Below are 15,577 nucleotides of genomic sequence, written 5' to 3'. Positions count from 1 at the left end.
CTGGCAGCGCACGCGCGGCCGTGCTGCAGATCCAATTGTTAGCCGCCCTTCTTTCCGCCAATGGCGGCCCATTGAGCGAACTTTCGTTTGTTCGTTGCTCACTACTTTCGCCCAATTTGGGGAGCTGGAATCCAGGCTCGCCACTGGCTATTTAATCCCGTCGGTGTCCAGCCTGGGGCGGCAAACCTGCCAGAATCTCTCCTTCGCTCCTCACAAAATTCTCCTCTCCCAGCCCTCTAGGCACCAAAAATTGACAGACGCCTGCTTTTCCATACTGCAATGAACGGCTCCAGCCCTGCTGTAGTTACCATCATCGAACACATTCTTCCATTCCTCAGCCAGAAGGACCTAGCCTCCTGCCGCCTGGTTAACCGCACATGGTCGGTCCTGGCCACAGTCCAGTCGGCACGTGCCCTTGAGAGCGCCCTGGTGCGGCTGCCTCTGCGTATCCTGCACTACCGGCGCAAGGGCCTTCTCAGCACTATTCGGTCAATGGACATAGACATCAGCTATATCGACGGATTCCTGTCGGCGCCCATGTACGAACGACGCATCCGCGACGCTATCGAGATGGTCAGCACGATGCTACCCATGGTCAAATCACTAAAGGTGCGCATGCAGCCCACGCACTCACTGCGCAGCCAGAACGAGACGCGGTTTACACGCATGGCGTTCAACATGCTTATGGGCGCGTTCCCCGGACTGGCGGCTCTGGATCTGAGCGAGTGCTCGGTGTCTGTCTTGGACACAGAGCAGGGTAGCCCGTTTGCCAGGCTGAGCCAGCTACAGACGATCAAGTGGTTCACGCTTGGACGCAACGATATGAGCTCAGCGGCGGCGCTGTGCGATCTGGCAAACGCCAACAAACACTCGCTGCAGGTGTTTTATGGAATGGCCGACGGTACCGATCGTGCGATGCGTGCGCTGTGCCAGGCGCCCAAAATCAAAAGGGTTGATATCAGCGGATCCAATGTTTCCGACGAGGCCCTGCTGGAGCTGGTGCGCGCGCGCGGCCACTCGCTGCACGAACTGACGCTGTCTGACTGCGCACGCCTAACCAGGCACAGCATTGGCAATCTGACACCTACTATGCTGCCCAGCCTGGTGTCGCTGGACCTGTACAATGTCATGGTGACGACCGACACGTACCAGCATCTGTTCAACATGCATACGTACTGGCCATATCTGCAGGACCTGAAGCTCAAGGCTGCTATCCCGCACATATCACCGCGCCAGGATTCGCTAGTCAATGATGACATCCTGGAGGCCATTGGCAGCCGATGCCCGATGCTGGTATCGCTGCGACTGTTTGGCTGCCACGGCATCACAGACGAAGGCCTCAGCTCGGTGCTGGGCAATCTTGGATATCTCCGCGAGCTGGTGGTCATGCACAGTGCTACCGACCCGCTGGTGCAGAACAACGGCGAAGATGAGGAGAGTGATACTGACAGTGATGCGACTTTCCACAGTGCACGTAGCAGCCGCCGCAGCAGCGCGCGGTTTGAATACAGTGCTACCGAGGAGAGCGACGACTTGCTCGCCGGAGCCAGCGACTCTGGCCACGCCGGGCCGTCGACAGGCGGTTTGCTTATGTCAGTGCCCTCGATCAACGACATCTGGGCCACCATCCCGTCGCTGCCAACACACGGGGTGCAGCAGCCCCCGGCAAACTTGGTGGCGCGTCGGGTTGATAGCTCGCCGCAGTCTACAGCGCCTAACAGCCCGTGCTTGACGCGCTCGCGCAATCAGCGTGTGTTCACATCGCAGGCGCTGAGCCGTGGCGTGCGCTCCCGCCGCTTCAACCTGCTGAACTTGGACATGGAATATGACTCTGTGTGCGCCGAGCACCTGTCGAGGCTCTCGCATTTGCACGTGCTGTGCGGCCGTGTGATCACCCGCCATGCCAAGGCCCTGATTGAGACTCAGTTCCCAAAGTGCAAGATGATGGTCTGGAACATTAACTAAACCATACATGTACTGCTTTCGCAGTCATGCTGAAACGCCATCTGCCCATTTGCACACAAATACCTTTTAACTTATGCCCACCCCCCACCTCCTTCAATTTTGTGCTCTAGCTTCTGTTCAATTACTGGTCCCTGTAGTTTTTCATTAATCCAAAATTATATAAACTGAAACTTGTATTTGCTTAAGAGATTACCTAGACCTGCTATATGAAACAACATTACCATGCAATCCGGGCAAGGAAACCTGATGGACGAGTTCGGATTGTTAGCTTGCGGATCTCGTCCAGGACAAGAATAACGATGGCGAAAGGCATCGGGATGAAGAAGAACGGTGCCGGGATTTGGTGTGTGCCAAAAATGTTGTTGAACCATGGCACATAGCAAAACAGGAACGTAATGCCGAGTGTGAACGGAATCGCACACAGCAGCCGCAGATTCTTGGTTGGACCCCAGAACGGGTTCTGCTGGAAGACACTGAGACGGCGGGTGCGGGTCGCAAACATATTGCCCCACTGCAAAACCACCAGTGACAGGAAGAAAACCGACTCGCCTGTATTCAACAGCTCGCTCAGCTCCGCTGCAGTCTTTCCGGGGAACTCACCGAGTGTCCACTTGTCAAACGCCAGGAACAGCTGGCTTGGCGAGAACCCGCCCTTCCAGTACATGAAGATGAAGAAGATGATGTGCGCAAACAGCGACTCGAGGATGCCAATGAATCCGTATGCCTGGATGAAGAACTTCAAGTTCACCAGGTGGTCGCGCTTTGGGTTACGCGGCTTGCGGTACATGATGTCGCTCTCCGGCGCCTCGTACATGAGTGAAATGCTGGCCCACACGTCAGTGAGCATGCAAATGACGATCATGAAGATAACAGAGAGTGGGAGGGGTACGCCGAGCACCATGTTCAGGAACATTGGAACGAACTCAGAGAACGAGCCAGCCGGCATCAGGTATAGGACAACCTTCTTTAGGTTCTCAAAGACAAGACGGCCGTTCTCGATGGCAACAAGGATGGACGAGAAGTTGTTGTCGAGCAAGACCATGTCGGCTGCTTCCTTGGCGACCTCGGATCCACTGCCCATAGCAACACCGATGTGGGCTGCCTTCATCGCCGGCGAGTCGTTGACACCGTCACCAGTGACAGCAACATAGCACTCGCGGTTGCGCAGCTCCTGGACAATCAGTAGCTTCTGCTCAGGTGTCGTGCGCGCAAACACGATCTCAGTGTAGTGGCAGATGATGTCCCAGTGCTCAGGCTGCAGGCCGACGAGCTCGCTGCCAGACAGGACCAGGCTGCGAATGCCATCGTTACCATGCCCGGCAGTCGTCACGGTTCCCTTATCAGTCGACGAGTCAATCGACGGCGTCTTCTTCTCGACACCGGCATCGGCAAGAGCACCAGGAGCGTGCTGGAGGGCCTTGGCACGGATGTCGTCGATGGAGTCAACGCGATCGTTGGTGATGATCTTGCACTGGCGCGCAATAGCCGCGGCTGTCAGAGCAAAGTCACCAGTCACCATGAACACGCGGATACCGGCGCGGCGGCAGGTGTCGACAACGTGCGGGATCTCCTTGCGCGGCGGGTCGACAATGCCGACAAGCCCAACAATCGTCAGGTCGGTGTTGACGGCAGCGACAACCTCATCGAGCTTGGCCTGGTCATCCTCAATGCCGGCAAATGGGTTGGTGCCCTGGAACTCGCGGCGGCACAGCATCAGCACGCGCTGTCCTTCGCCCGACCACTTGCGCTGGAGTCCTTGCAGCCGCTCGAGGCTGTCCTTGTCAAGCGGGAGCACGTCGCCGCTGGCGTTCTGGATCGACGAGCAGCGCTGGAGAAGTACATCCGGCGCACCCTTGACCAGCAGGACCGGCGCAGACGGGGTGCCTGCGAGCTTGCGCAGCGACAGCATCCACTTGTTCTTGGAGTTGAAGGGGATCTCAAACAGCTTGGTGTACTTGGCCTGAGCTGTGGCAACAGGCTGCAGGCGCTCAGCAAACCGCAGGATTGACGAATCGGTGGCATCGCCGTTGACCCGGCGGTCAGCAATGGGCTTGTCCATGGAAGCAGGGTCGAACGACGAGCCGTTGCAGAGTGCTGCGGTGTCGTACAGGCGCTGGACAGCAACATCCTTTCCAGAGTCGAAGCGAGTCTTCAGATCGTCGGTAGACACGTCGGTGTCGATAAAGCCAGCGTGGACGACGGTCATCTGGTTCTGGGTCAGCGTGCCAGTCTTGTCGGAGCAGATGACGTTAACCGAGCCCAGGGTCTCGACAGTAGTCAGGTTCTTGACCAGTACATTCTGGCGCTGCATGCGCTTAGCAACAAGGGCCAGTGCGAGCGTCAGGCAGATAGGCATACCTACTGGGACAAATGCAACAATAACACCAGCACTATTGACAAGTGCATCAGAGAGCGACAAGAAGGTGGGGAATGAGTGACGGAGCCAGGTGGCCCACAGGACGATCAGGAGAGTGCCGATGATAAGCGAAAGTATGGCCACAATCAGAACAAACCGCGCAATCTCTATTTGAAGCAGCGTCTTCTCATCCTTCTTACTGGTGGTCATCTTGGCAATGCGGCCCATGACGGTGCTGTCGCCGGTACCGATGACAACGCCAGTGCCAGACCCTTGCGTGACGTGGGTTCCCATGACGGCAATGTTGCGAGTCTCCAGGTAGTTCTCGTCGGTGTGGTTGACGGTGGCAACAATCGGGTCTGACTCGCCAGTGAGCATTGAGCGGTCGAAGCGCAGGTCGCGCGAGACTTCTATCAGACGGATGTCGGCAGGAATCTTGTCACCGCCGCGGACATGGACGATGTCGCCCTGCACAAGCTCTGTGGCGGCAACGCTGGTCTTGTTGCCGTTGCGCGTAACCATGGTTTCGGTAGGCAGCATCCCGGTGATGGACGCCATGACCCGCGATGTGGTCCACTCCTGCCATGCACTGAACCCAGCCTGCAGGAAGATGACAAGCAGGATAGCAATCCCCAAAGCCAGGTACTGAACGTTGGCTGGCTTACCAAGCGGCTTCCACGAAATCCAGACAAAAATAGCAGCAATCCACAGCAGCGGACAGAACCCACTGAACAGCCACTGGAAGATCTTGAGCCAGATACGGTTAGGCGGCGAACTCAAAACGTTAGGACCGTCACGCTCGCGGCACCGCTTGATAGCATCCGTCTCGAGTCCCTGGATGGGGCTGGTGCTGAACTTGGTCAGGGTCTCATCGACAGTGTCGAGGTGGAACTTGAGAGTGCTTAGCTCATCGGCAGTGGCACCGAGCTTGGCTTCGTGCTCGGAATGCTCATCTTCGCGCTGCTGGTATCCGCGACGAAGGAACTTGAAGCGGCTGAGCAGAGCGTTATACTTGCGAGTAGGCTTAGCGCCATGGAGGGGGCGAGAGGTTTGGCGGCTGAGTTGGATGCTGAGTGTGCGGTACTCAACCGTCATCTTGCGCTCAAACTTGAGCCCAGTATCGATAACAGGAGGCTGGCGGTTCTCAGCTATTTGGATTTCCATTCACAATCGAGAGGTGGTCGGGTTTGAAGTGTAAAAATTAGGGAAAGTGTAAAAGGTTATTTGGACATCTCGAGCAGGAGCAGAGGAGTGCGGCCAGCTTTATTGCAGTTAAAGGATGATTGGAGATGAAGGCGAAGTGCTTGACAACGCAACATCGGAGTGTGGGGAAAGACACGTGTCTAGCTGCAGTTGTCATTTGCAGCGCACACATTTGGTGAGATCAACTGTCTCCAGGTTTCTTTCGAAAAAATCAACAGCACAGCCTCTTTGATTGATAGAATTGGCCATCTATTCTCAGTAGATTGTGAATCTTCACCTTTTGCATCTGTAAAATACCTGAAACACAATTTCAGGACGCGTCAATCACCCCCTTCTTTCGACCGATACGAACAAAATTTGTCTTCTGCAACACGCTTCTCATGCCCCTTCTTTACCAGCAATGCCAACTTTTCGGCTATTGTCACGCCTATTACAGCACTACTAGTCAGGCATGTGTTTTTTGCCCCCTCGATATCATGAGTCTATGGCTTCGTCACTATGATCCACTAAAATACTCATACACTCAAGGTCTTTCGGAAACTGCTAATGCAGCAGAATCATACGGCTAACTGCGTATAATGTATGTCGAATATAAGATGTCTTCTGATAAACAGAAAGGCACTATTTTCTCACTTGTTGCGCAGAAGACCAATCGAACCGAGTCAGGCGAATGATGGCTCGGTTCGGATCACCAAAACCAAAAATCAGTGATTGCCAGTACTGGCAAATAGCAGTGTTGGGATATTTGTAGTGTACAGGCACGTGAGACTAGCCACGAGGGAATAAAGCACACCCCCAGGACACATAGATAAAAGGCAGTATGCAGCAGAGATACAGATTGTTTCTATAGGTTTATTCTTTTACTCAAAATATAAGCACACCATATTCCTAAATAGCTTTCCCTGTTGTATAGGCTATTGTATAGGCCAATATAGTACCCCAATGGTATGCATTCAGTGGTGATTGGTATTGCTTTCATTTCTCTATATTAGAGGTTATTTAGAGGGGGTCATTCCTAGACTTGTAAATTTTAGTTATTTGCAATTTAGTTAGATAGATATTTGAATAATTGTTTTCAGAACCATTTTTTGCTGTTAGATATTTTTGGAACAGATATTTATAATTGTTGTGTCCAGAATGTTTTTGCATATATAATTGATTTTAAAAATACAAATTTTTTTTTACTATTTCACCCAAACTACTATTGGCATCTTAGAAAAGTTTCAGTGAATATAATTTCCTTGTGGTTGCTTAGCCATATCTATTGAGATATTGACTTTTGTTGCCTAATAATAATTAACCCCAATTATGCAAAGGTTTTTCTTTCTAGTTGAAATTATATTCACTAAAACTTTTCTAAGATACTAATAGTAGTTTGGGTGAAATTTTTATTTCACTGAAATTGCCACTAGATACAGTATGCATATATAATTAATAGGCAGATATGTATCTCTTTATAACCCCCATTATAAATTCAGAAAGTTTGGAACTAAGAGGATTATGAACTTCACTACTCTTAAGAAGCTGAATAAACTTATTATAAATTTTGTTTTTAACTTTAATATCTCCTTTCTTTATATACCAGCTAATACAGTTAGAGCCAGACTTATATAAATCATCAACAACATCTTTCTTTTCAACTCCTCTTTCTAAAAGATATTTATAAATAATATTCCTAGAAGTAATATTCTTACAATCTATTGTAATATCATAATTCTGTAGATATATTTTGTGATCAACTATAGTATCAAACTTCACAGATAACAAAGAACTAGCAATTGCAATATTTGGTATAGATACTTTGCAAATAACAACTGGTCTATATTGTTCACTAGTTATACTTCTAATATATTGGAGGTCTTTCACAGCTAAGAAGATTTAATAAAGGTAAATATTGTATAACAGAATAACCAATTATGAAATTAGAAATCAATTACTACTAGCCAAAAAGTATTAAAAAAGTTAGAATATTTTGTAATAGGTAAAAAGATTCTAGCAACTAGATTAACAAATAAACAAAGATGCCAAATATGGTGCTTCTCCAAAACCCCCTTCAGCATCCTGAAAAATTTCAGTTGATTTCTTATGACCCAGCCTCTATCTCAGTAGAAGCATATTAATTGTGTATCAACTGAAATTTTTCCAGATGCTGAAGGGGGTTTTGGAGAAGCACCATATTTGGCATCTAAATAAGAAAATAATAAAAATAATTATTATTATTAAATTGCTAACAACTTCTGACTGATCTCCAATATCTCAATAAATGTGGCTAAACAACCATAAGGAAATTATGTTCACTGAAATTTTTCTAAGATGCTGATGGCAGTTTGGGTGAAATTTTTATTTCACTGAAATTGCCAATTGTTTCAGCATGCATAAATAATTGCTATGCAGATAGCTAACTCTAAATGACCTCCTATGACCCAGCCTCTATCTCCATAGAAGCATATTAATTGTGTATTAACTGAAATTTTTCAGGATACCAATAGGGGTTTCATAGAAGAACCTAAGTAAATAAGAATATGATATGTTAAAAGTTAAAAATATACAGTACCTAGTTTAGTAACTGCATAGCTTCTGTTCAATTACTGGTCCTTATAGTTATTCAATGATCCAAATTTTATACACTGAAAGCTATATTTGCATAAGAAATTACCTAGGCCTGCTATATGAAACAACATTACCATGCAATCCGGGCAAGGAAGCCTGATGGACGAGTTCGGATTGTTAGCTTGCGGATCTCGTCCAGGACAAGAATAACGATGGCGAAAGGCATCGGGATGAAGAAGAACGGTGCCGGGATTTGGTGTGTGCCAAAGATGTTGTTGAACCATGGTACATAGCAAAACAGGAACGTAATGCCGAGTGTGAACGGAATCGCACACAGCAGCCGCAGGTTCTTGGTTGGACCCCAGAACGGGTTCTGCTGGAAGACACTGAGACGGCGGGTGCGGGTCGCAAACATATTGCCCCACTGCAAAACCACCAGTGACAGGAAGAAAACCGACTCGCCTGTATTCAACAGCTCGCTCAGCTCCGCTGCAGTCTTTCCGGGGAACTCACCGAGTGTCCACTTGTCAAACGCCAGGAACAGCTGGCTTGGCGAGAACCCGCCCTTCCAGTACATGAAGATGAAGAAGATGACGTGCGCAAACAGCGACTCAAGGATGCCAATGAATCCGTATGCCTGGATGAAGAACTTCAAGTTCACCAGGTGGTCACGCTTTGGGTTACGCGGCTTGCGGTACATGATGTCGCTCTCCGGCGCCTCGTACATGAGTGAAATGCTGGCCCACACGTCAGTGAGCATGCAAATGACGATCATGAAGATAACAGAGAGTGGGAGGGGTACGCCGAGCACCATGTTCAGGAACATTGGAACGAACTCAGAGAACGAGCCAGCCGGCATCAGGTATAGGACAACCTTCTTTAGGTTCTCAAAGACAAGACGGCCGTTCTCGATGGCAACAAGGATGGACGAGAAGTTGTTGTCGAGCAAGACCATGTCGGCTGCTTCCTTGGCGACCTCGGATCCACTGCCCATAGCAACACCGATGTGGGCTGCCTTCATCGCCGGCGAGTCGTTGACACCGTCACCGGTGACAGCAACATAGCACTCGCGGTTGCGCAGCTCCTGGACAATCAGTAGCTTCTGCTCAGGTGTCGTGCGCGCAAACACGATCTCGGTGTAGTGGCATATGATGTCCCAGTGCTCAGGCTGCAGGCCGACGAGCTCACTGCCAGACAGGACCAGGCTGCGAATTCCATCGTTACCATGCCTAGCAGTCGTCACGGTTCCCTTATCAGTCGACGAGTCAATCGACGGCGTCTTCTTCTCGACACCGGCATCGGCAAGAGCACCAGGAGCGTGCTGGAGGGCCTTGGCACGGATGTCGTCGATGGAGTCAACGCGATCGTTGGTGATGATCTTGCACTGGCGCGCAATAGCCGCGGCTGTCAGAGCAAAGTCACCAGTCACCATGAACACGCGGATACCGGCGCGGCGGCAGGTGTCGACAACATGCGGGATCTCCTTGCGCGGCGGGTCGACAATGCCGACAAGCCCAACAATCGTCAGGTCGGTGTTGACGGCAGCGACAACCTCATCGAGCTTGGCCTGGTCATCCTCAATGCCGGCAAATGGGTTGGTGCTCTGGAACTCGCGGCGGCACAGCATCAACACGCGCTGTCCTTCGCCCGACCACTTGCGCTGGAGTCCCTGCAGCCGCTCGAGGCTGTCCTTGTCAAGCGGGAGCACGTCGCCGCTGGCGTTCTGGATCGACGAGCAGCGCTGGAGAAGTACATCCGGCGCACCCTTGACCAGCAGGACCGGCGCAGACGGGGTGCCTGCGAGCTTGCGCAGCGACAGCATCCACTTGTTCTTGGAGTTGAAGGGGATCTCAAACAGCTTGGTGTACTTGGCCTGAGCTGTGGCAACAGGCTGCAGGCGCTCAGCAAACCGCAGGATTGACGAATCGGTGGCATCGCCGTTGACCCGGCGGTCGGCAATGGGCTTGTCCATGGAAGCAGGGTCGAACGACGAGCCGTTGCAGAGTGCTGCGGTGTCGTACAGGCGCTGGACAGCAACATCCTTTCCAGAGTCGAAGCGAGTCTTCAGATCGTCGGTAGACACGTCGGTGTCGATAAAGCCAGCGTGGACGACGGTCATCTGGTTCTGGGTCAGCGTGCCAGTCTTGTCGGAGCAGATGACGTTAACCGAGCCCAGGGTCTCGACAGTAGTCAGGTTCTTGACCAGTACATTCTGGCGCTGCATGCGCTTAGCAACAAGAGTCAATGTGAGCGTCAGGCAGATAGGCAAGCCCTCCGGAACAAATGCAACAATAACACCAGCACTATTGACAAGTGCATCAGAGAGCGACAAGAAGGTGGGGAATGAGTGACGGAGCCAGGTGGCCCAGAGGACAATCAGGAGAGTGCCGATGGTAAGCGAAAGCGCGGCCACAATCAGAACGAAACGAGTGATTTCAATCTGGAGTAGTGTCTTCTCATTCTTCTTACTGGCGGTCATCTTGGCAATGCGGCCCATGACGGTGCTGTCGCCGGTACCGATGACAACGCCAGTGCCAGACCCTTGCGTGACGTGGGTTCCCATGACGGCAATGTTGCGAGTCTCCAGGTAGTTCTCGTCGGTGTGGTTGACGGTGGCAACAATCGGGTCTGACTCGCCAGTGAGCATTGAGCGGTCGAAGCGCAGGTCGCGCGAGACTTCTATCAGACGGATGTCGGCAGGAATCTTGTCACCGCCGCGGACATGGACGATGTCGCCCTGCACAAGCTCTGTGGCGGCAACGCTGGTCTTGTTGCCGTTGCGCGTAACCATGGTTTCGGTAGGCAGCATCCCGGTGATGGACGCCATGACCCGCGATGTGGTCCACTCCTGCCATGCACTGAACCCAGCCTGCAGGAAGATGACAAGCAAGATAGCAATCCCCAAAGCCAGGTACTGAACGTTGGCTGGCTTACCAAGCGGCTTCCACGAAATCCAGACAAAAATAGCAGCAATCCACAGCAGCGGACAGAACCCACTGAACAGCCACTGGAAGATCTTGAGCCAGATACGGTTAGGCGGCGAACTCAAAACGTTAGGACCGTCACGCTCGCGGCACCGCTTGATAGCATCCGTCTCGAGTCCCTGGATGGGGCTGGTGCTGAACTTGGTCAGGGTCTCATCGACAGTGTCGAGGTGGAACTTGAGAGTGCTTAGCTCATCGGCAGTGGCACCGAGCTTGGCCTCGTGCTCGGAATGCTCATCTTCGCGCTGCTGGTATCCGCGACGAAGGAACTTGAAGCGGCTGAGCAGAGCGTTATACTTGCGAGTAGGCTTAGCGCCATGGAGGGGGCGAGAGGTTTGGCGGCTGAGTTGGATGCTGAGTGTGCGGTACTCAACCGTCATCTTGCGCTCAAACTTGAGCCCAGCATCGATAGCGGGAGGCTGGCGGTTCTCAGCTATTTGGATTTCCATTTACAATCGAGAGGTGGTCGGGTTTGAAGTGTAAAAATTAGGGAAAGTGTAAAAGGTTATTGGGACATCTAGAGCAGGAGCAAGAGGAGCGCTACCAGCTTTATAGCAGTCAAAAAGTGCTTGGAGATGAAGGCGAGGCGCTTGACTACGCAGCATCGGAGTGTGGGGAAAGACATGCGTCTAGCTGCGGTTGTCATTTGCAGCGCATACATTTGGTAAGCTCAACTGTCTCTAGGTTTTGTTTGAAAATTCAAAGCACGGCCTCCTTGTTTGATGAAAATGGCTATGTTCTCTCCGTATGCTGGGAATCTTCGCCATTTGCATCTGTAAAATACCTGAAACACAATTTCAGGACGAGTCGATCACCCCCTCCCTCATCTGATGCGAACAAATTATGTCTTTTGCAACACACTTCTCATGCCCCTTCTTTACCAGCAATGCCAACTTTTCGGCTATTGTCACGCCTATTACAGCACTACTAGTCAGGTATGTGTTTTTTGCCCCTCGATATCATGGGTCTATCGCTTCATCTCTATGATGTACGAAGATACTCACATTATGCACAGTTTTCCAGTGTTTCTGCTGTATAAGCAGTTTCCGAAGAACCTTAAACTTGTACGTCGAATACGAGATGCTTTCTTCAGATAAACAGAAAGGCCTTTGCCTTTTCTCACTTTAGGATACCCCTCTACCTTCTAACCTGGACAAAAGCAAAGATCGGCACATATGAAACTTGCAACCAAGTTGGATTGCCCAGTAGGTTGTGTACGAAGCTGCATGGTCAAAGAAGGGGTTAGCTTCATGACGCGGCAGTGCGAGTCGGCATACTGAGCTGCAGCTTGGCCATTTTTTCATGCAGCCGTGCGTTCATCGTGCATATAGTCCGAATCTGGCTGATTCGATTGAAGTGCCAAATGCATATTTGGATCACGCTTGATAACATGATTCGATTTCTGCCAAATCACATTGCAGCGATTGGTGCTCAGAAGACCTGGAGCAGTGGGTAGTTGGGACGATACCGAACCCACGGTGACAGATAATAAAACACCCTTGGTAAATGTGGATAAGGAAATTGAACAAGACCATGTTCGTGATAATACATTAAACGGATTTGGGTGTGCATCTAAGTGGATGGAGATGATGAACCCAGGAATAGCCTGCTGTTACCACCAACCACCGTGACTGGGCAAGGCGAATTCTCAATCAAGTAGTTGACCTTGCACCCGATAAAGCGCCCCTTCATGGACTTTGACGCGTTTCTTCCCATGATCAGCACGTCGCACTTCAGCTCCATCAGCTTGCGCACCAGCTCGCCGCGGATGTCAACGCTGCGAATCGAGACTCCCTTGATCGGATACCCTTCGGCCTTGATTATCGACGCATACTTTTTGAGAAGCTCATGGCTCTTCTCGCGCTCCGCGACCTCCTTGTCGGAATTGGATGACACAAGGTCGCCAATGAGCCCGTTTACTGCTGGCCGTACGTTGATGAGCACCACCTTGTCACGGCCCGGAACCAGCGCTTGACGAATGGCCCACTCGATTATATCGATGGTCTGTGGGCTGTCCTTGATGGCAATAGCAACAAAACGCTCAGGCTTGGATAGTTTGGTCTTGCTTCTTCTCTGGCGCTGACGCTCTCTCTGCAATACTGCCTCAGGATCGACGTCGGGGATCTCGATCAACGTGCCTTTACGGAACAGAGTGGGATGGCTAACGCCTAGCAGGGAATTCGGGCTCTGCGCGCTTTTACCCAGGCTCTTGGCAACCAGGTGATCGTAAATATTGTCCTTGTCGCCGCTAGTCGCTGTGCTAGGAGAGCCGCCCTTGCTGCTCCCTGGGATGCTGATTCTGGGCGGCCGACTAGACTCAGTTGTGCGTTCAGCCATTGTGCTTTGATTTGCTTTGTTGTCAGAGTATTTCTAGTAGTCAGTAAAGAGAAATGCATATAATGCACCAAGCACGGTCTGTGGGAATGGAAAGCTGGTCGGTTTAGCCAGAATGCTTCCATACTGGCGGAAATCGCAGCGCATGTCATGCAGCGATATCGACCACTGTCAATAATTTATCGGAACACATCAAGGACGTGGCCTGCTGCTGCTAGCTCCTGGGGGTTGTGGTTAGTTCGTCGGCGAATGCATCCTGTTTCAACTTGTGGTGCGCTATCACGGCAGAGTGGATCTATTGCTATTCAAGTACTGGCCAGTGGGAAAACACTGTTGTGAAACCCGCCGTCTGTGTACACCCAACCTCTGCATCTCCCCCAATTTAGCAGTAGCCGACACTCTAGCAGCCGTCCTGGGCCAAGTAGGCGGTGCTTTCAGCAACACAGCGGTCGCAGGTGCACACAAAGAAGTAGTGCTGCTGGAGCCGCTCACGCCTTTCGCCGACATCCTCAAAGACCGATCCATACGAGATAAACATCTCCTCGCCCTGCCTGATGTCATGCAGGCACACAAACCTGATCTGGCGCCCCTCTCTGGCCTTGAACACGTTGGGCGCGCAGGAGTGGTTGAAATATACCGCAGTGGGGTAGATAGCAAACCCCAGCATCTCATGCTCCTCCCCATCTCGCTGGTCGTCAGCTGGGTTTTCGCTAGGGAAGGGGTCGTTTGGATCCCAGATGCCAAACGAGTTTGCCATCTCGCGGTAGTAGACGTCGCGGAAGTCGGCATGCTCCAGGGCGGGCAGCTGCTGTGCCTCGATGGCCTGCTGCCAGGCGCCGTTGAGCAGCCAGAATGTCTCAGCAGCAACGCGGAAAAGCGCACCCCAGCCCGTCAGGCGGATTTGTGCTGCCGTTGGGACCAGCGGAAGATGGATTGGCGCAATAGTCGCAGGATTGGACACATCCCCACCCTCGCTAGACCGGGTTAGCTGTAGCGAGTAGAGCTCGCTGCGGAGCCAGTTGACTTCATTCGGCTGCATGTGCTCGAGCGACTCCCAGGGAGCAACAGGTTCGGCGGCGACGGACCGGCGCACCATGTCTGCAGCCCACATGGTCGGATCGGAGCTGCACACCGGTTTACTATTGCTATTACTGCGTTTATTACTTCGATGACACAGGGCGCCTGCGATCAGCCGCGCGATCTCGCGGTAGGGGCTGTCCGGCAGGCCGCCGATGAAGATGCGGTCCTCGATGATTGAATCCCACACGAGCATGATCCACTGCGCCAGCTGGTCGTCCGAGGCGTCGTCAGGGTTGAAAACATCGTCTGTCAGCGATTTGCCCTCGCTGAACACCAAGCTAGCCTCACACGACTTGGGCTTCTTTCCTTTAGCGGCCTTGGTCATGCCCTTGCTGGCTGTGGCCTTGAGACGCTGGGCCTCGGCCTCAATAGAGTCTAGGACTGCGACGTAGCGCTGCCACGCGTGCCTACTGCCATGGGATGCAATGGCATTCTCCTGGCACTGCTCCGAGCAGAAAGCGCCCTTGTAGTGGCATGCCTGGTGGTGCTTCGTGCCGCCAGGGGCCGACACCTTCAGGTGGTGCTTGCGGCGATCATCAAACTTGAAACACCAGGCGCATGTGTTGCCGACCCAGTCCTCACTGATCGCGCAGGCCAGCGGCATGGCCTGGAACACCTCATCGCCGCGAGTGAAGTCCCTGTCCGCAAAGAATCCACGCCCGCGACCCGGAACATGGTGGATCCTGACTGGGAAATTTTCCGAGTCGTCGTTAGTCACAGAAGCACCCTGCGCAGTCTGACCACTACTAGTGCCTGGCGCAATGACCCTTGCATCGGATAATTTTCCGGGTGGAACTGCAGTTAGGGCGTTGGCTGAGAGGATAATCGACATTGGTGCCTTTTAAAGGTTCAGAAACAGTAGCTGGCTGGTATTGCGACACGATATGAATGAAAGCTGAGGGAAAAGAAACGGCGTATGAGTATCGGCTGTTTTACCTTGGCTTTCAAATCTCCTCTGCCTGCCACTATCTTTTGCAAGAAAAACTATTTGCTCTGCTAGCATTCCCCCAAGGTTTCAGGCATGACTCGTTCCAGCACAAACAATAGCTTCAGAAAAACGAGTCGAGCTCGCTGCAGGGATGCTCCAGGCTAGCCCGCTGATAGG

At 51.9% G+C, this 15,577-nt stretch overlaps 5 protein-coding genes across 5 annotated transcripts; 1 reads left to right on the top strand and 4 right to left on the bottom strand.

Moving 5' to 3' along the window:
- Positions 1–190: 190 nt before the first annotated feature.
- DL89DRAFT_280655 (RNI-like protein) lies at positions 191–1,965 on the top strand (the record flags this gene model as incomplete). Its single annotated transcript, XM_040889603.1, has 1 exon — positions 191–1,965. Exon 1 carries the CDS (start codon positions 280–282, stop codon positions 1,963–1,965), a length of 1,686 nt encoding a protein of 561 aa, XP_040747406.1. The 5' UTR covers positions 191–279.
- Positions 1,966–2,182: 217 nt separating this feature from the next.
- Positions 2,183–5,416, bottom strand: DL89DRAFT_219601 (calcium ATPase transmembrane domain M-containing protein; the record flags this gene model as incomplete). Its single annotated transcript, XM_040884401.1, has 2 exons — positions 2,183–3,257; positions 3,327–5,416. The coding sequence occupies 2 exons, from the start codon at positions 5,414–5,416 to the stop codon at positions 2,183–2,185; spliced, it is 3,165 nt and encodes a 1,054-aa protein (XP_040747405.1).
- A 2,788-nt stretch (positions 5,417–8,204) lies between these two features.
- On the bottom strand, positions 8,205–11,438 carry DL89DRAFT_219051 (calcium ATPase transmembrane domain M-containing protein; the record flags this gene model as incomplete). The annotated part of the gene is made up of 2 exons (XM_040884369.1): positions 8,205–9,279; positions 9,349–11,438. 2 exons carry the CDS (start codon positions 11,436–11,438, stop codon positions 8,205–8,207), a joined length of 3,165 nt encoding a protein of 1,054 aa, XP_040747404.1.
- Positions 11,439–12,681: 1,243 nt separating this feature from the next.
- Positions 12,682–13,098, bottom strand: DL89DRAFT_202430 (uncharacterized protein; the record flags this gene model as incomplete). Its single annotated transcript, XM_040883997.1, has 1 exon — positions 12,682–13,098. A coding segment is annotated over one exon (417 nt), but the record flags the coding sequence as incomplete, so codon positions are not given.
- Positions 13,099–13,421: 323 nt separating this feature from the next.
- Positions 13,422–15,361, bottom strand: DL89DRAFT_264132 (SET domain-containing protein). Its single transcript, XM_040886115.1, has one exon. The coding sequence runs from the start codon at positions 15,302–15,304 to the stop codon at positions 13,793–13,795; it is 1,512 nt and encodes a 503-aa protein (XP_040747402.1). The 5' UTR covers positions 15,305–15,361; the 3' UTR covers positions 13,422–13,792.
- Between the last annotated feature and the right edge of the window lie 216 nt (positions 15,362–15,577).

Source organism: Linderina pennispora (assembly GCF_002104995.1).
Source record: "Linderina pennispora strain ATCC 12442 chromosome Unknown DL89scaffold_1, whole genome shotgun sequence".
NCBI lineage: Eukaryota > Fungi > Kickxellomycota > Kickxellomycetes > Kickxellales > Kickxellaceae > Linderina > Linderina pennispora.
Note: the sequence above shows the minus strand (reverse complement) of the source record. Positions and strands in the feature narration are given on the sequence as shown.

Excerpts from the sequence above, each read along its gene's own strand:
- DL89DRAFT_264132 (XM_040886115.1), bottom strand. The coding sequence starts at position 15,304 with ATGTCGATTATCCTCTCAGCCAACGCCCTAACTGCAGTTCCACCCGGA.